This window comes from Sclerotinia sclerotiorum, genomic scaffold, assembly GCF_000146945.2.
Source record: "Sclerotinia sclerotiorum 1980 UF-70 scaffold_14 genomic scaffold, whole genome shotgun sequence".
NCBI lineage: Eukaryota > Fungi > Ascomycota > Leotiomycetes > Helotiales > Sclerotiniaceae > Sclerotinia > Sclerotinia sclerotiorum.
In genome coordinates this window covers 623,929-643,365 of record NW_001820822.1, presented here as the reverse complement: position 1 = coordinate 643,365, position 19,437 = coordinate 623,929, and the positions used below count along the sequence as shown (strand labels likewise).

Genomic DNA, 19,437 nt, shown 5'->3' with positions numbered 1-19,437 from the left:
TAGAGTGCATCACATGAGGCAGTAAATGTGATGCTAAAGTAAGAGGTTCTTAAATAACTTGAGTTCGTGAAGTTAACACCTGACCGAATGCAAAGAGCACTCTGATACATATCTCTCCAGGCTCATAGAACTAGAGAACCCAGAGAAACCAGTACTCGTATTCCCACTCTCGCCATCGATTCCAGATTCTGGGATTTAATACATATATTTTCAGGATGCTACGCACCATTGGTATAGCCAGCCAGTCAAAAAACTTGGAGAGATAAAATTTATTGAAAATTCTGCCCGTTTTTCCCCAATAATCATTTTGGACGGGAAAATTTTGGCTCGGCTCCTGAAAGAATTCAACTATACACTTCCTATGAAATCCCAGAATAGTATTCATAATCTGTATAGATGAGCTCATGAATGTTCGTGATATCACTGTCGATTGGTATTCCTCTATTCTTTGACAAATATAAATATTAGTAGCCCTAGAACCAAAATGATTAAACAAAGCGTCTAGAACACAATTCCCGAATTATTCAAGAACAAACACAAAACAACACACCCAAAGCAAAATATAAACATCCAAATGGAACTATTATAAACTACCAATAGCTACATTAGCAACAGTTCTAACTGTCAACAGATCGCCTCAAACACCACCCCCCAACACCAAAACCAAACTAATACATATATTTCTCACCAACCCAAACCCACAAACACAGAAACCGTGTGTTTGCTCCGCACGATTACATTTGGCCTCTGCGACCACTTGATCACCCGGATATATATCTGCGATGACCAATTACAAGAGGAAAATCAATGGGGTTTGCGGATATGTGATTCTTTCGAAGAATACAGTCATAGAAAGGGAGGGATGACTTGCCTTGTTTGTAAGGAATTCTTTTCCATGTTAGAAGAAGGTGTAGGAGAGTTTTTGGAGTAGAGTTGAGTTAGATAGCTAGGTAGGTTCGTATGTATAGAGATGCTAGATCATCTTTGTTAAGACTTATGTCACCTTAGAAGAATAGGCTCTATAAACTAAAACAATAAAAAAGATTTTTTCTGTAAATAATTTTGATATTTTGAGTGTGAATGTGAACGTGAATGTGAATGGAAATGTAAAATATGATGTGTGATAAATTGAATGAGATGTGATGTTAAGCTCAATAGCTATTGTTTCCCGACTCTTTGTTGTCGAGTAATTTCAGAACCGAAGTCATAGGTTTCGTTAAAGAATATCGTAATCCCTATTGAAAACAACTTCAAATCTTCAACTGTGAAGATTCCTACTACAAGTCAGAATATTCCATACAATGATCTCCTATTCAATTCTTAAATATCTATGAATTATGTAATTATATAGTGTTAAAAAACCAAACAAACACAAGCATATTTCTCACTGATTCGCATCTTGAGCTTAATTTGACGTTGGAAGAGAAGCAAAAAGTCTGGGCATGCGAAATTGAAAATTGTTCGATATGGATGCATATATTGTTTCCACATTGTTCTTGAACATACTCTAACAACATCCGAATAACAAAAAAAGGTAATAAACTCTGTTCAAACCCGCCATCCATACCATCCAAGAACAATATCAAAACAGACACAGAAAAATCCCTTCTACCACGAATATGAACCTCACCATCTCCCACCCAACAAAAATCTTCACTCTTACCAACATTCCATCCCAGCACCCTATACCCATCATTCCATAACACCCCAAAACACCTCAAACTAAAACCAGCACCACCACCAAAAAAACCGACAAAATGTGCCACGAACAATACACCTACCACGCACTCTGCGGCCACAACACCTCAACCGTGGAAAGCTGTGCACAATATCCTGCGCAAAAGACTGGAAATATACTTGACGCGACTCGTTGTTCATTTTACTGGCTTTCTATTAATCAGCCCCTTCAATTATGTCCTGCTTGCCGTGATTTGCGACGAAGTGGATTTTTGAGACGGCGATCTGAGAATGTTCGGGATGTTGAGGGTGGAGTTATGCGTCGTGCTTGGAGGAGTCTTTGTTGAGCGAGGAAAGATTGGGATGGTAAGGAGAGTAGGGAGGAATTGAAAATCGGGGAGATAGATGATGTTGCTTTGAGAATGATATCCTTTCTTTTTTTGGTTTACTGTTTTTACTGCTTTTTCTCCTTTTGCTTTTAGATAGGTAGACCAATAATAATGATACAGGTTTTCATTTTAAATATAGATTCTTGAATAATGAAGGTGCGATGAACTTGTGAGAAACGCTCTATATATGTAAAGATAACAAATATGAATTTAACATTATAACGACAGAAATAACAAGTCTCTAAATTTGAATCAAAATCTTGACTGTAACTAACAATAAACGAGGGAAACCATTCAACCGAATTGGGCTTTTCTTGCCTTGAACTTTGCGTATAAATCATCAATCTCAGACTTATACATCTTTAAGCAAAGAGATCTGATGAAAGTTCCTTTAGCAGCTCTCTCAAACCTCTTATCATTTTTCACCACGAGGACCAAATCTCGTTCAATACGAGCATGTCCTGGTACGGTACCATTAGCCTCCTCTACGTCAGGCCATACCAATGCTACCAATTCTTCCTCTGACAAATTCGAGCCCTCTTTTGGTTCCAACAAGATTCCACAACGGGTTTGACTTTCTCCAAACACAATACAACCGTTTAGCAATGGATGCGATTGTAACAATGTCTCAATATGCACAGGATTGACTTTGGCGGCATTGGAGAGAATGATGAGATCATCGATTCTATTCTCGAACTTCCAAAGTGGACCGACTCCATCGGGAAGAGGACCGTCATAGCGACGTAGAATGTCCCTGGTTCTCCAGGTTGTCTGGTCTGGAGCCATGTGAAAAACAGGTTGACTCCAGGAAAGAGCCGGATCCTGATATTTATTTAAGACTAATTCGCACAGCAGGGAGCCGGGTGATATTGGTTCTAACTCTGGTAAGAATTTTGGATGAAATTCGATATATTGCCAATGTGATTTTGGTGGTACGAGGAGTGGCAATAAGCCAGATTCAGTTGATCCAAAGCCTTGCCACAAAATCGCATTCGTATGGCTAACAATGAAATCACCCGTCTTCTGGGATAGTGGACCTTATTTTTCAGTCAATAACGTGATCAAGTGTAAATGGTAGAATTATCCTTACCTCCAAGCCAGGAAACATGTTTCAGGGCAGCAATTTCGTCCTTGAGATCTTCACCATGATCCAAGAACAGCTGCTCTGTAATACTTGGGACATTTACAAGTCCATGAATGGGGAGGACTTTCATAATATCGTGAAGTATCTTTCCACTAGAGGGTACATTTGGTGGGCCGAAAACAATTGTCGAACCCTGAATGATGGTCGTGAATGCCGAGATGAGTCCGGAGCCATGAGAAAAACTGCACGCGGTCAAGAGTAGCTTGCCTTTGGCTATCAAATCGAGCGATGCAGTTATTCGTCCAGGAACTCCGGGGAGTAAATTCGAGCTGTTCATGAGACTACTGAGAAATGCATGGGTGCAATTCTTAGGTTTCGGTGCACCTGTGGAACCTGATGTATGAATAATCACGGCTATTTCGTCCTTATTTGTATCCCAGCTCTTGTTATACGGATAAGGTTCGGTATTTTCGACAGTCATCTCCCGCAAGCTCGGTACCTCGTAGGTTTTCACATGTGGAAGCACAGCGACAATCCGTGCAGCAAGATCTGAGTATTCCGATGCGTAAAAGAATTTTGTGCTTTTGGTCGCATTGAGTAATGAAACTGTATTTGCTAATGCATTCCCAGCTCTAGGCAAAAGAAGAGGGTTTCCTGTCTTCATGGCAGCAAGTTCAATGATCGGATATCGAAAGTCTTGTGGTCCAACGAAAGCGTATGTCTCAGCCGGAGGAGAATCGATTTTGTCAGAGTCAATCCAATGAGCTGTAAAATTGACAGCATGCAAGAACTGCCCAATGGTGAGTTCCTCAAATCCCATAGATATATCAGACGATTTTGCCATTATTGCGATAACTCTTTGAGGGTCCTTGCTTGCCTCTTCCTCGAGAACATGTGGAAGGAGCCTGTTGGCACGATTGAGTGCTTCAACAGGAGGGTATAACTCAGCAGAAGCCGAGACTTGGTCGATTTTCGTCGCACTGTCCATAATTTGTTCTTGAATGGCCATTTCTGCTGATGATGCTGCAAATTATGATGAGAGAAGAGCTAAAGTGGATATCTAGGCTTTATATACATTGCTTCGGCATTGCTTTTGTGATCAAGAAATATGACGATTATAAATATGTCTGCAACGGTAATCTTGCATACCCGAATGTAACGGCATATCTCCATTGTAACTAGCCATGTTGTTGTATCGGAAAGATCGATAAATTACGTAACATGAACACTGCTGACTAGCAATTTCGTTAGACAACGACAACGAGTAAGATGACTAGCTGGAGAAGAATTCCCTTGATGGTTGACTAAGATAACTTTAGTTCTTACTCGGGAGTCGGAACAACATATAGGAATAGAAGTAACGCCATTCTGGCAAAAAGGAGGGGATGTAGCCTTATCTAACGATGCAGCTTGCATGATGACCGGCACTTGCAAGTCGGATAGAGCGGAATCATCCACACGAATCCCTATGAGAATCTTTCAAAGACCGCATTTTGTATAACTTGCATCTTCACTTTGAAGTTATCTTCCGACAGCAGGTATGAGGGCTTTCTCAGCTGCACCACTCTGGTACAACCCACGTTAATGACGAGATCCGAGTGCGACTCCATTGAGTTCTCTTTTGAATTAGGCAAAAAAAAAAACTTTCAAGAAACATTAACATATTTTCATCAAATATCTTGGCTACAAGAAAAGACTTCTTCTTCTGGTCATGTTGGAGTCTTTTCGCATCGCATGAAGAAATATATGTTGGAACAGCTAATGGGGAATTTGATGTCAAAATAAGATTTGAAGCATGGTCGGCGATTTATCAAGCTTTCCGGAGACCCTAATCAGTTTAAACAGACGCTAAATACCCCTGTAATCAAGACCTCGCCGACCCTAAGGCTCAATACCCCACAAAATGGAGTCCAAGCAAATTTATAAACAGTCCAACGACCTCTATAAAAAGATTCTCTGCGAAGTTTAGAGAATTCCTAATTCACAAAAAGCAGAGGAATACTCTTGATACGAGGTCGCATACTGAAAAATCCCATCATTCTTCCACAATGTGTAGACAAGCAAACTGTCCCACCTGCCGTACGTTCTTGCCCCTCTCATCTAAAACACCATACTAACATTTCTGGTCTGGCAGAGAAGGAAACCTGGTTTGGCTGCGGTCAACATTTACCATCCGTCTTCTCTTCGATTCCAGCCGATCAGCAATGTACCTGCATACCGAAGTTTGAGAAAGACGGGGTTGAATATCCTCCGAAGGTTGGGACTGGAAAATCCCAGGATTCCGGAGATGAGGGAGATATTGTTATACATGACTTGAAGAGGAATGTATGACTAGCCGACCTGTTGAGGATAGTGGTACCAGCTGCCTTAGGCGTTGCGGCTTGGGTGTGGCGGTCATGAACGGCGTGGGAGGCATTTTGTTGGGAGGATATCTTCTCGTTTGGCGTCTTTCCGGTGGGTTTCAGGACAAGACGTATCAGTGTTGCCGGTGTGTAAAAAAATGCCGAATTGAGAAAATTCGAGAATGATGCCTTTGTCTACACGTCGTTCGCCCTATGTGCTAGTAGCTTCACGTTTTGCTGCATCAGTACTAGGTAGGCAGCTTCGTGCCTATGTGATGAGTATTTAACAGATATGTCTTCACACAGAGCAAGTTAGGCGTGAGATCTGTGGAAAAAACCAGACAATTCCATGTACTGAACATTTCTTTTTTCGAATATTGAATGGACCATCCTTAGACACGGGATTATGCACAGAGTCTCGTCGGAACTTGATTGTTCTCTACTGTCCTCTGTCCGTCCAGAAATCCTGTATGGAGTGTGGGAATATAAATATAGACTCACGCTTCACTCTACGTGAACTAGCCCTGGTCGCATTCTACTCTTCGTGGGTGTAAACTTCTACAACATATCGTCCTTTGCTTTTACAACCTGGATAACAAAAGTATGGATTTCAGTCAGCGTCTTGAGTAAGTACATGGTCTCGAATTCGAATATTTTCTACATTCAATCCATGCAATTCAAATTAACAGTGACCAGAAAGAAAATCAAGATCAATGTCGGCACCGATTCCTACCACGTCCATGAATATCTTTTGCATAAAGATATGAACTTTTGCGGGACTCTTAGAAACGGTGCACTCGAAATAAATGAATCACCTGAAATGTTTGGGACCTTCGTTCAGTGGCTTTATACACGACAGTTCCTAAAAGAACCAAAGTTGAAAGTCGCTTTAGAGCTATGGATTTTTGGCGGCAAAATTACGTGCCAGAAGCTTCAGAACTTTACTATGAATTTCATTCGGGATTATCACTATGATTTGAATCAATATATGGGAGTGGAAGATCTGAGATACGTTTTTGCGGCGACTAAAGATGACATAGAAGAGAATCATTTGAAGGCTTTCTGTGTTGCTCTGCTTCACCACCAAAACAATCAGCAGTCCTCAGTCGTTGCCGATATTCTTTTGAAAGTCCCAGATGCTATTGATCCATACCTTCTTCACGATTCTGACTGCAATTATTATCGCAAACGAGTGTTCTCTGACCCTAGATACAGGACAGAAGACAACAATTGCAGATTTCACAACCACAGCGACGATGAAGATTTATACTTGGTCTGTGATTCGGAACCTTATGTTCTTTAGTCATTATCAGCTTGCATTCGTTGCCGAATCATTGGTAACTCCTCCTCCAGCTACTTTTCTTGGCATTCTTTTGCTCATTCGTTATTTAGTGTCCGCTGATTCTCGGAAGTGACTCTTAAAAAAGTCCGAAAGTGTCTACAAAATCGTGGTACGCCTTCACGCAACAATACGAATTCGCTCATAGGCTTAAGCAAGATTTTCATTAAAATGGCAGAAACATAGAGCAATGAAAAGCACTACCAGAAGTTCAATATCCATCAACTAATTCTACACACTTCGAAAATGTGAAAACACTAAACCCCCTATCCATCCAACTCCAATATTTTTCTACTAGCCTTTCCTTTAGTTTCTCTTCCCACAACTGACAATAATACTCCAGACGCACAATTCTTTCCGTCTCCCTGTCTCCCCGTCTTTCGTTCGCTCATCTAACAATTATAATTCAAATAAACACCCCTAGCACCCGCTCCATTCAAAGCATTAACATACTCAGTCCAACTCACACTTCCCTGTCCACGAACCCAATCCGCATATCTAAATACAAAAGCTAATCCCTGTCCACTACCTCCATTACAATTCCCAGAATTAATCACAACACTGTGTCCACCAGCAGGAGTAACAGTACCAAAAATCCCAGTATTGATTTTAGGACTGATATTGTTGAATGTTGGAGTATCGGGAAGAGGTGTAGAAGCAGTGTAGACATTGAGGGCTGGGGATACACCAGTAATGGTTGGTGGGTAATCGGAAGGGAAAGTGAGGGTGAGTGAACAACCGTAGGATCCGGCTGGGAGCGCGGGAAACGAAATTAGTTCCCAGAACTGGTTGGTAGGATTGCCTGGGTGCTGAGTTAGTGTGGAGCGGTGGTATTATTAAGGAATATCTTACCATTCCCATCAATATCTTGACTGATCTTGACGGATTTGTCCGTATTCCATGTGTTTGGATACGCGGTATTGGAATTTGCTTGGGAGAGTTGTACGAGTTGATTTGGGAAAAGCTGGGTTCCGCAAGTGCGTTTCTCGTTCAAGGTATCTGGTACAGGAGAAGCTTGCACAAAGCTTACTGCCCCAATGAGGAGAGAAATAATAGTCTTGGAAAGCATTTTGACTTATGAGAAGATTTTCAAATAGAAACTTAAAGAGCTGTTATTTTTTCGTGAAGTTATCGAAATCTGCTTGAGGATAATGAGGAAAAAAACAACATCCCCACCTCATTCAAAAGCATCATTATATAGCAAACTCCCCCAAAAGAGGCGCAATAGTCCACCACAATATATCATTCGACAATCTCACCACGGCCCAGGCAAATACGAAGAGGCTTTCCAAGTGCTGATATACAAGGCTATACAACACGAATTCTTCACCAAGCTGAAAACATCATATGATTATATGATGCTCATTTTACATAACATGTCTAGCAAACACATGAGAAAAATATCCGCATGTTGTTGCTGTGGCATTTTTTTGTGATGCATATGATGATGTATGTGCGGATAGTGTTACTAAAAACGTATTTGGTGGCGGGGTAGAAACTTGGCGGTGGGATTGCTGCAGGATAGGAGATCCGGACGTTGTGAAGTGTTGGTGTTGAGGCTGATGTGAGCTATTCTTGGGGAAGGGTAAGCAGGTAATAGTTATCTTGTGTTACAATGTTTGTGTTACGATAGTAGGCTTGGTAGGTAATATGTGACTTGTGTTTGCTAGGCTGAGTATAGATCTGGAGACTGTTGGTTCACCAGTTGAAAATAATATGGACTTCGCTCGCTCCGCTCAGCCCTCTGCGTAAGCGAGATATTCGGGGAGCTCCTATTATGGAGTGGAGCGAGCCAAGGGAAATCTTCAATGCGGCTCGTTTATTGTTATAGCACAGTGAGAATCTTGTTTTTTGATTATTCTTGGGAGAGAATTGTGGTTTGTATACGAGCTGATTTTTATGCTTCACAATTTTCAAAGCTGTCGTTTCTTCAGATCTTCGTTCTTCGATGTTCTGTTCGGCAGCCGTGAATTCGGATTTGTTGGATGGAGTTATTTTGGGTATGTTCTACAACCTGTTTAGAAGCTAATAGCAAGCTATATTGGGAGTTTGATCTATTTTCGTATTAACACAATATATGGGTCGATTAAAGAGTTTCTTTACGCTGTGCTATTGTTGAATATAGAAGGAATTCATTTTTTAGGGGGGCTATTTCTGAAACAAAATCATTCGATAGAGGCGTCAATTGCCAACTAATAATCAGCGACCTCTTGACATGTCAGTATAATACTTTTTGGCTTTGAGAGCCACATTAAGATCAATTCTCTTTGAAATTAAGCTGCTGGTATTTAGCTTGGCTGCCACAATAAATTGCCCTAATCTCTCAAATACCTACACCATATTTTACGATTCCTCCTCTAAAGCATGTCCAACACAGAGGCAAAGACTACCTGTGCTAACCTTTGTGCCATCCTTGGCAAATGAAGTCATGCTAGTCAAGGGTCACTGGAAAAGATTAAATATCGATTGACCCATGAAGAAATGGGATATGCATTTGGTGGATACTATCATATTGCTCATCTACCTTATTGCTCTCTATGAAACCAATCAAAGTACAATACCCCGTCTCTAGATAGCACTGCGTTTTTGTGTACGGTATGGCCCACGTACCTCCGACTACCATTGGCCTACAAGAACTTCAGTAACGTCAAATCCATCCCCTCCCCCTTGCTAGTGCCACCAATGTTTCGCGTTGCAAGTTTCCACATCCGAGATCGTTCAAAGTTGTTGCGTCAAACCAAAATCGCGGTAAAGTCGATGATGCTCATTCATGGTTATCAAATGGAGTTTAATTTTCTCCATTAGGATAATTAGGCAACGTGTCACAATTTTTATCCGAGTTGTGTTGATGATATTCACAAATACCGTATTCAAAGATACCGTTCCAACCATGGCGTCGAACACGGGTTCTAGGATTAGGGTTATGGACCCCAAACATATTTTTAACATAGCGAACACGCTCCATAGTCTCAAGTAGCATATCATCAACCCGTCCTTCCACGAAGACGGGGTCGGTAGAGATCACCCCAGAATGTATAGCATGAGCCATTACGGCTACAGCAAAGCGCCGTGGAGGGTTATTAGGTCTGCCCTTTGTATATTCGAAGATTAATTCAACCTCCTTGAGCAACACAAACTCGACACCATTCTTGAATGAATCCTGAAGGGAATCCATGGCGACGTTCATAAGCTTCTCGCCCTGGTACTTGTCGGCAAAGATGTACAGCTCAATGGTTTGGACATCGTGATTATCTTCTGTATTGAGGTCCGGGATTCGCTTTCGCAAAATTCCAACTTGTTTGGAATACATCCAATTGACGAAGGCTTGAAAGATGTATGGCTTATCCTCTAGTGATCCATCTTATTCTCCACTCCTTCCTTGAAATCATTTTCTTGAAACGCGGCTCTGAAGAATTCTCCGGATTTGCAAATAAGTTTCTTGCGGACCGACAACTTTTTCTTCTCAGCTCCAACAAAGATGTGAACAAATTCATCGCCGAGATCACCAAGATCACTGCAGTTATCATTAGCTACTATCGATTTCCATCAGTGTTGAGAAAGGTGCTCACCTTAGACGCTCCGCCATGATTGTCTAGGATATTTGAGAGGGAATAAGTTATCGATCTTAACGTTTCAGGCAGTTCGATCAACTTTTGTGACCGATGCAAATCTATCTCGAAACCCTTTTGATAACCGTACAAAAAGCCGTAATAACCAGATCTCGGATTCCTCGTAAAAGGGCTCTCATAAAAACAAGAAACCAAATCTGTAGTTACAGGCCAATTGTTCACAGATATCGTTCTTGGTGTCGTGGCTAACAAGAACTTTTGGAAGGTGACTTGAAATTTCGGTTAGATATGAGGAGAAGGGAGGTCAACTAACAACACGAGTTCTTTTTTTTTTTTTTTTAGAAGTGTAACAATCTTATTATTGTGCAGATATCTAGCTATGGAGAGAGTTGTATCATAGAATATATATATGAAGTGATGGTAAGCCTAGCGTAGATCCTACACAGCTTCCTAGTACGGCTGTCACGTGTTTTTAACACATTAGTTATAAAAGGTGAATTTAATATTCACCTCATGGCTACTATCCTGTGGCTTGGGTATGAATTTTTCATCTCTGATTTCCAATTGAGTTGGTATTTTGTAATGGAATTTTGAGACATTGCTAAGATGCGAAGCCAAACAGTGAATGTAATGAATATTATAACACATACTAACCACTTAATGAAAAAATCCTTTGGCATAAGACTAGCCTGCAAATTTGAGGTTACTTTCCACATGTGGCAGAATATATTGCAAAAATAACTAACTGATCTTAATACAAATCTACTATTATTTAGATATTAACAGTATGAAGGAGTTCATATCTACGATTTATCCATAATTATGCCATAACCATGCAATCATCCGCCCCTTATGATCGTAACGAATGTGACTGCCCCATATCCCGCCAATGCTATCACTACTACGCTCAGAACCAAAGTACAAAAAGGAATGACTAAATTCAACCAGTACTATGCATATGCGCTTAAAAAATAGGAATGTGAAATCGTTGTCAAATCCACCATGCTCAAAATCAAAACTTAAAAAGAAAAACACAATCTAGATCAGGCACCACGACCAATCACAAGGCCTATGCCATGTGCTGCTTAGAAGTTTGGGAGACAGATCTGGGTGCCATATGTTACGACCAATCCATAGTGTCGAGGAGCGGTATTGTTGACGCGAAACTGGTAAACTGATGCCTCGTTCTCATTTGGGCCGGTCATGTTGGCGATGCCCACGATGAACTCAGCCTTAGAGGCTGAAGAGCAGTCAAAGGGCCCGATGTAAGTTTTTTGTCCAGCTATTAAGGTAGTTGATGCAAATTCTTCGACGTTGGGTGCGCTACCGACAGGGAAGACATCCCAGAATGTAAGGTCGCTGGAATCGAGGGTTGTGGAGGGACTGAATGTTTGAACCTGCGGGTTCAATGGCCCTTGAATGGCCTCGTAGTCGTTTTTGCTCGCAGGGAATGATGACCAAAGTGCGCAATTTTTCGCATCAGCTGGGATGTCAAAAGATGCATAGGTGTATTCTCGCGAGGTCCATGCAGTTCCATTCCATGTTGCGCCCATGCCGAAATGACCTTGGCTGGGGTCGGAAGCTTCCTGGGATAGTGTGTTATAAGCGATATGTTGCGGCTTTCCTTCCCAGATGTCCTCGAGAACTCCTGGCCACAAAGCTGCGCAGGACATGGGAGCGGAGGAGCCACCGGCTGGTGTGGGCGCAGCGGATGTAAGGCCGATGGCGGCGACGAGGGCAAATGTGGAAGTTTTGGAGAGCATTGTGAAGCTGAGGTGTTCTGGTTATTATGTGTAAAGCGAATATATTCGGGTGATTTGATAGAATGGAAGAAAGAGGAAGTATTTATTAGACTTTGATGCTTAGAGATGAGTAATTATTGCGAGAATGCTTGATTTTGATGGTTTGATGGTGATGATAATGGCAGTTGAGGTACAGAAGTCAAAGTATATATATGCCTCGATCAAAGGCATCGCCACACAGTAATACCTTCACTTTTCAGTAGATCCGACTCAGCCTACATTTTTGTTGGAAGTATTCTCCCGTATCTGCCAGTTGAAACTTCATATACGAATATAGAAGCACGATCTGGAACTCGTAATCGTGTTCTGTGTTTGCTGTGTAATGCTTGTTTGTGTGACTAAGGAACTGGCGGTTGGTAACGAATGATATCACCACAAAGTTGTTCTGGTATCATGAAATAGAAGAAATCTATTTCAAGACAAAGTGGCTAGGCGAGGGGCACAGTAAAATGTTAGCAACCCTGCCACATAATGAAATGGCTGACAACTTTCAAATGAGACAAATAAAACTAACCACCTTGACCTCATATAGAGGCTGAGCGATGTGCCCCTAGCCCTAGAGAGATCAAAGACAAAGACTTGGAGTGTTTGTTTGCTATTATTACCTTCAGGTACATGAAATAATATAGGTAGTCCCTGCTTCAATAGAGCTTATTCCGAAGAATATCGACTGCATCTGATTGATTCCCGCCTCTTCGAGCGCAATCGTTTATTGACAACACTGTTGTTCTTTCAAACAACTGTTGGATCAGGCTTGAGTATCCTCCAAAATAAAATTGTAGAGTCTGTAATTCGCCAGATTCGTATATTGAATGGGGTTTGTAGTTCCTCGTATAGTATATCAGAACTGTTTCTCAAGAGAACCACGCCGCCTGCGCCCTCTAGCCAACTGTTGTTAATATAACCAACACTTTCTCGAGTACTCAAGTAAAACAATTGATTTTTAACACAACATGGTAAGCTCCGACACTGGTCGAGCTTTCGGTTTGTAACCGTAGAATAGACCACTCCATCGTTTGGACACTCAAATCTAGACATACAGAGTCAACGAGAAGCTAATAAGCTCGTAGTTCTACCTAGGTAAACAACTATTGGTCCAAGGAGCAGTTTGGACACTCATGGTCAGTTCGTCGGCGATTGAATACTTCGGTATTCAGATTGTACTCGAAAACTACTAGCCACTCGATACTCTCAGAATGAAGCATTTAGGTGTGAATAAGTGTTTTGGGGAAGTCATACAATCAACCGAGGTTTTACGAATCCGGGGTTGTAGTGCTTATTCCTCGGATTAACCTTACGGTTACGCTAAGATGACGTGGGTCATAGCTTCCGCATTCTCATCGGCCACTCCTACATCACCTAGTCACATCTAAGATAGGATGATAGCATTGAATAACATTACTTACCGACCATTATAATCTATATCATTCCTCCTATCAACCATGGGATCAATCAAGGAGAATGAGAATACATCTCCCGAGCAGGAAGAAATTCGAGTTTTAGTTACTGGTTTTGCTGTGGGTTGTTTTGACATTTATTGAACCCCATTTTACCCCTCATTCGTGGAATTGCTCGAACGATATATCGCTACTAAGCTACTCATTGCATAGGAGTTTCTGAATGCTGACCTTGACATAAAATACAGCCTTTTCGTTCGCAATATCCAATAAATCCCTCATGGGAGATCGTATCTCGTCTCCCATCATATGTCCCTTCGAATGCTCAAGTTGAGGGGCACCATCCACATGCGAAACCACCCTTGCAAAAGGAACCGCGTCGCATTCGAATTGATAATTATGAAGCACCGGTTCATGTAGGATACAAGGCTGTGCGGGAACTTGTGCCTGTACTTCTCGATGAAAATCCGAATGGATTTGAGCCTGATTATATATTACATGTTGGGATGGCATCTGGTCGACCCTTTTATAGTTGTGAGAGGCGTGGTCATCGAACTGGATATTTTATGCGAGATGTGGATGGGAAAATATTGAATGATGAATTCGACAGAATTAAGGAGGGGGACAAATGGATATGGCATGACTGTCCCGAAGAACTTTTGACGAGTTTGCCATTCGATAGGATGTTTCATCAATGGAAGGAGGCTTGCCCTGTTCGTATTGACCCTCCTATTCATTTCCGACATTACTGCTATGTTGAACTCTAGTTCTGTCACCTCATTACTAAATACAGCCATATAGGAAGTCGATATACGCATATCCGAAGATGCTGGTAATTATCTCTGCGATTTTATATACTATACCTCACTCGCACATCGCTACAAGCAACATCGACCTAACAAAGCAATGTTTCTGCACGTACCGCTTGCTTCAGATGATGAATCCATACGAAAAGGCGTCGAAATTACAATTGAGCTGATTCGGGCAATGGTTGAATGTGATTTGAAAGCAAAGGACACTGTCGGGGACAATAGTGATTTCCCAGAAGAAAAGGAGGGCTTGTGAATATTCCAAATCGTGAATGAAATTTCTCTATATATCTTTTCGCTACGGAAGATTGGCCTACATAATAGGTATGATGGGCATGAGGGGCATAACGGCGTTAGCAGCATTAACAACATAACAGCATTTCAAGCATAAACAACATTGGCAGCTTAAGGATATGGCATCATAACAGCGTAGGACCTCAAAAGCATAACAATTATTCATGAAAAAAACCGAAAGTTAAAAAAACAAAATGAAAAGAGTTGTGAGTGATTGATTTTGAACCAGGAGGAAATGTGCTCTCTTAAATGCGATTAATAAACTATCCAGCAGAGCATGATTCAGCTCTCATGGTATTACGTCGGAGTCTCGTTTCCTGATATAGAATCAAAGAGGGGTACATCCGTTGGCACTGGTATCATTTCACCTATCACTTTCTCACGGCACCTTCTACACTCCTCATATAGCATTATGTACTAATTCATGATTCATAATCTGGTATATACATTTCGTTCCCACATAACATTTATCTACTATACAATAATCATATCTTCATATTCATTCCCCATCATTAACCCAACATTATCATCATCATCCCATATTCCGCCGACATTTTGATCCCCCCAACGTTTTAATCCCCAACCTTCCGCTATAATCATCTAAGCATAGCCGACCGGACTTGTACAACCGAAACTGGTCGCGTGTCCCAACGCGAACCCGGCAATGATACTCTTGATACTCGAGTACATGCCCAAAATAGCCGTAGCAGCACTTGCCAAAAAGAACAAGAAGCAGAAAATTTTCAACCACCATCTTGGCGCGAGTCCTCTCCTCCATCGACTCATGTCTTTCCAGCTGTCGATTCGGTGTACTTCTCCGGTGACAGGATCGTATGTTTCATCGGGGTGGATGGCGTCTTCTTTGATTATCATACCAAAATACAAGAGGGTGGGGAAGGTATAAGTAAATTGCATGATGCAGACAGCTGCGACCAGCGAAGAGATGTTGGTGAATTGAGGGACGGCAGATCCGACGACGAAGGCAAAGGCCCAGTACAGTGGTACCATGATGACCCAGACGACCCTTCCTTGTTTGCTGTTGAGTTCTGGGCCACCGAAGAGATCTTCAATGATGTTTTGGTAGATGACTTTGATACCAATGTTACCATATAGAACTGCGGCGATGAGACCGGAGATGAGGGAGAGCGCGTTGGTGACGGTTTGCCAAGAGTAGGGAGATAATCCTTGATTGGCGGGGTTGTAGGTGAATTGACCTTGTTGGGAGTAAACAACGCAACCGAAAATGAGATAGCAGACAAAGATGAATATTTCAGCTAGGAATTGAGCCTTAATAAAGTCGAGTGGTCGTTTCATTTCGGCCATGAATTCGCAGTACAACATTGCGCCACCGTAAGCATAGACGATTTGCATAGCTGAACTTAATTGGGAGTCGAAAGTCGCGCCAGAAGGAATCCAAATAGTGTGCTTGATAGGGCCTTTCGGAGTACCGAAAGATTGAAGCGCTGCGGCATAGTTGGGAGGACTATGTGCGGCAACACCCATGGTCATCAAAATAACGAGAATGTTCAACCAAATGGCGAAATTGGCCATGTACCCAAACTTCTGCAGAGAGCGAATTTGACCAAAGATCATACCAGCGAGTACCCAGACAAGGATACAGATGGAAAAGCAGAGCTTGTATTTAGACATTTCGGATAAACCTTGGCCATTGGAGATGACAATGACACCGACATTGAACAAAAGTTGGATACTTTGCAGGAGATTGATAGCGTGGCGAGCGTAAGTTCCGAAACTGTAAAAGTTAGTTGCGCGCTAGTATAATTGTTCATCGATGACGCTTCTTACATTCTGAATCCCAAGTCTCCAAAGGTCCTCATGGGCCATCTATCACTGTCGAGCTTCAAGAACATGGACCAGATTTGCCATCCAGCGAAGAAAGCCATGATTCCCATGAAGAAGTACATCATCACACCTCCAACATATCCGAATTGTGAAACAGAGTATGGTGCATTTGAAGGCCCTAAAATATCGGTGGTGATGAGATATACGCTGTTCAATTGTCAGATAAAATATAGCTTTATTCAAGAACTCAACTTACACAGCTCCCCATGTAGCATTTCTAGCTGCTCGAGATGCGCTCTCCCATTCACCAGCTCCGACATATGGATCGTTTTGACCTTTGGAAATAGAGCTAGGTTTTGACTCATGGATTGCCTGAGGATCGATCTTCTCATCCCCCGTTTCTGGAAGAGCCTTTTTCTCATCCCCAATCTCCCTTTTTGCAACGTTGTCTGTTCCGGCAAGGTATTCCTGGTACATCCTCTCACGTTCATCTGGGCCAAGTCCGTTCATCTCTTGTTCCCGTTGAATCTTTGCAAAATACAAATATTCCTCGAACGGAACATTGGGATCGTGCATCTTGCGACGAACGGTCGTGGCTATTTCCACCTCACCGACTCCTTCAATGCGAGGGTCACCGCCATCGAGTGCAAGATTCCCTAAATTGTTGGCCATGGTTGAAATCTGTAGGATACGAAATTGAAGTTTCGGAGAAGGGACAATGTGGAATCCAAAGATATATATGAATAATTGTGCTTCTTATCTGGTGGATTCCTCAGATGCCTGGAAGATGGATATCCGCCCCAACCGCGTTCCTGATTTCCAGTTGCAGCATTATATCATTATAAATCGCCCACCTGTATTAACCGGTTTGGTGAAGGGTGGAGACGAATAGAGGCCCCACCAATTGGACATTGAAAAAGAAGCATCCTCACTGGATCAAATACAAATGAACAATCCACATTGTCATATCTATTACTTGATAAAACCGTCTATCCTCCACATTGTTTCAATCCCGATACAGTTCGATATGAACGGAACTGTCCACATATCAAAAATGGAGAACCATGATCAAAGCGGAAGGTGGTTGCAATAACAACATACCACTTGTAGATTGCAAATGCGAATGAGAGACTTGTGACTCAATCCGCGATTCGTGCTCACTGTACGTACTGTCGTTGACACAAGCTTTCGGGCTTGTGCAGAAAGATGGGAAGACGGAAAGACCGACGGATGTTTGCATTTGCCAAGGCTTTCATCGTTTGGATGATTCCAGCAATCTGGGAATAACTTTGATTGATCCACATCAGTGGTTATTCCTTCCCATTCGCGCCATATTTTGTACATGTCAATGCTGTAAAGGATCGGAAGTCAGGGAAAGTCCGTGTTAGATTCCACATTCAGCCACACAAAATTGGGTCAAGTTAGAATTTTTTACCTCGGAGAGTGCCGAGGTAAAGAAAGAATAACAGTACGGAAACAAACATCGGTGATGCAAAAAGCCCTCATCCGATGCCATTGAAAACAAGAAAAGGCAATCATAAGCTCGTACATATACCGCTCATATGTGGTCTTCAAGCGATGCATCGAGCAGTGCTGGCTATTGCGATATTTCCATGTGCTCCATGCCCTGTGATGTCTCATCCTAGGGATACCTAGGCCCAACAACGATTGAACAACCACGAAGAGAATACGAGCACCTTCTTAAATTAGAGTAGCGTGTCTGCTTTGACCGACCGGTATGAGTGGATTTGCAGAGAGATAACCTAAAAGCTCAATTGACCGCCTTCAGGAACCCAGCCCGCTCGGCCCACAAAGCAAAATTTCTCCTGAATAGCGGGGAGGCCTTTTAAGGACCAACCCAATTCGTTGTCACCAGTTTCGAACCAGTGCCTTTTTAGCAGCTGGAAAGACGACACGGCGGGTACATACTACATACAAATGGAAGAATGCGGTGGATATATGGATGTGGCGAAAGGTTATGTTCGACAGCAGAAGCTGGCATAACACCAACCCACCTTACTCATGGCGTACTCCGTATATTCCGTAAAGTTGGGGAATGAACAACATTAGACAAAATACCGGCACGTGGCCTTTGGTTGAAAACGTGAATTGTTCGAATGGTGCTCAGTTCGAATATTACAGAAATTCGCGAGATGTTTGCATTATCGCTAGGAAAAGACTAGGACATCTATCAATGTGGCTAATGTCTAAGTCCCGTGATCCGCTGAATGCGATGTAAATCATGTGATATGGCGCGGACAGCGGCCAAGCACACCTTGAACCTCATCAAAAAGTCTTCTTTGGAGAAGTCATCGAGACAGTGCTTTTCGAATCTAACTGCGCATGCTCTTTAACCAAACCTACATGGTGTATTATTGGGGAGAGCCTGTCCTGAGGGACCACTCGCGTCTTTAAAGTTTACATATAAGAAATCAAGATGCTATCAGTAATCAGATATCTTGGGACCTTCGATTTATAAGACATGGAAGCCCGCCCCATTCTCCATTTCTAAATGTGGAAATCAAGTATCCAGTGATACTAGTGAGATTGACTACTCCACAACATTAAATGAACCTCAAAGACCCAGTGTCTGGTTCTCTTGTGTGTTCCAGATCAAGATGGACTTCTGTTCGAGTACGTATACGTACTGGATTCATTGGGGATGACTTTGACTAAGCTAAGCAGGGGTTCTCCATCTGAAGTACAGATGGGTTAGGGTTCGGGGAAGCTCGGACATGCTCTGATTCGCTTGTTACTACAACCATGGTGGAAATATGTATATCTTCAACCTCCAAATTGCTCTTTTTAAGGAGGAAATGTAGCGCCTCGTGCGTATCACAGAGTAGTTTCAAGTACTTTCGCTACTGAAAAGGTCTTCTACTTCTGCGGATGGCTTGCTTAGACTGTGTTGCGCCGTCGTCTTCTTTCCTCA

At 42.2% G+C, this 19,437-nt stretch overlaps 8 protein-coding genes across 8 annotated transcripts; 2 read left to right on the top strand and 6 right to left on the bottom strand.

Moving 5' to 3' along the window:
• Positions 1 to 2,360: 2,360 nt before the first annotated feature.
• On the bottom strand, positions 2,361 to 4,336 carry SS1G_09846 (hypothetical protein; the record flags this gene model as incomplete). Its single annotated transcript, XM_001589163.1, has 3 exons — positions 2,361 to 3,103; positions 3,157 to 4,164; positions 4,300 to 4,336. The coding sequence occupies 3 exons, from the start codon at positions 4,334 to 4,336 to the stop codon at positions 2,361 to 2,363; spliced, it is 1,788 nt and encodes a 595-aa protein (XP_001589213.1).
• Positions 4,337 to 5,198: 862 nt separating this feature from the next.
• Positions 5,199 to 5,481, top strand: SS1G_09845 (predicted protein; the record flags this gene model as incomplete). Its single annotated transcript, XM_001589162.1, has 2 exons — positions 5,199 to 5,229; positions 5,285 to 5,481. The coding sequence occupies 2 exons, from the start codon at positions 5,199 to 5,201 to the stop codon at positions 5,479 to 5,481; spliced, it is 228 nt and encodes a 75-aa protein (XP_001589212.1).
• Positions 5,482 to 7,223: 1,742 nt separating this feature from the next.
• Positions 7,224 to 7,900, bottom strand: SS1G_09844 (predicted protein; the record flags this gene model as incomplete). Its single annotated transcript, XM_001589161.1, has 2 exons — positions 7,224 to 7,633; positions 7,684 to 7,900. The coding sequence occupies 2 exons, from the start codon at positions 7,898 to 7,900 to the stop codon at positions 7,224 to 7,226; spliced, it is 627 nt and encodes a 208-aa protein (XP_001589211.1).
• Positions 7,901 to 9,619: 1,719 nt separating this feature from the next.
• Positions 9,620 to 9,880, bottom strand: SS1G_09843 (predicted protein; the record flags this gene model as incomplete). The annotated part of the gene is made up of 1 exon (XM_001589160.1): positions 9,620 to 9,880. One exon carries the CDS (start codon positions 9,878 to 9,880, stop codon positions 9,620 to 9,622), a length of 261 nt encoding a protein of 86 aa, XP_001589210.1.
• Positions 9,881 to 10,179: 299 nt separating this feature from the next.
• On the bottom strand, positions 10,180 to 10,417 carry SS1G_09842 (predicted protein; the record flags this gene model as incomplete). Its single annotated transcript, XM_001589159.1, has 2 exons — positions 10,180 to 10,345; positions 10,401 to 10,417. 2 exons carry the CDS (start codon positions 10,415 to 10,417, stop codon positions 10,180 to 10,182), a joined length of 183 nt encoding a protein of 60 aa, XP_001589209.1.
• Positions 10,418 to 11,485: 1,068 nt separating this feature from the next.
• SS1G_09841 (predicted protein) lies at positions 11,486 to 12,163 on the bottom strand (the record flags this gene model as incomplete). The annotated part of the gene is made up of 1 exon (XM_001589158.1): positions 11,486 to 12,163. One exon carries the CDS (start codon positions 12,161 to 12,163, stop codon positions 11,486 to 11,488), a length of 678 nt encoding a protein of 225 aa, XP_001589208.1.
• A 1,481-nt stretch (positions 12,164 to 13,644) lies between these two features.
• On the top strand, positions 13,645 to 14,664 carry SS1G_09840 (hypothetical protein; the record flags this gene model as incomplete). The annotated part of the gene is made up of 3 exons (XM_001589157.1): positions 13,645 to 13,719; positions 13,848 to 14,312; positions 14,401 to 14,664. The coding sequence occupies 3 exons, from the start codon at positions 13,645 to 13,647 to the stop codon at positions 14,662 to 14,664; spliced, it is 804 nt and encodes a 267-aa protein (XP_001589207.1).
• Positions 14,665 to 15,302: 638 nt separating this feature from the next.
• SS1G_09839 (hypothetical protein) lies at positions 15,303 to 17,177 on the bottom strand (the record flags this gene model as incomplete). The annotated part of the gene is made up of 3 exons (XM_001589156.1): positions 15,303 to 16,455; positions 16,509 to 16,712; positions 16,762 to 17,177. The coding sequence occupies 3 exons, from the start codon at positions 17,175 to 17,177 to the stop codon at positions 15,303 to 15,305; spliced, it is 1,773 nt and encodes a 590-aa protein (XP_001589206.1).
• Between the last annotated feature and the right edge of the window lie 2,260 nt (positions 17,178 to 19,437).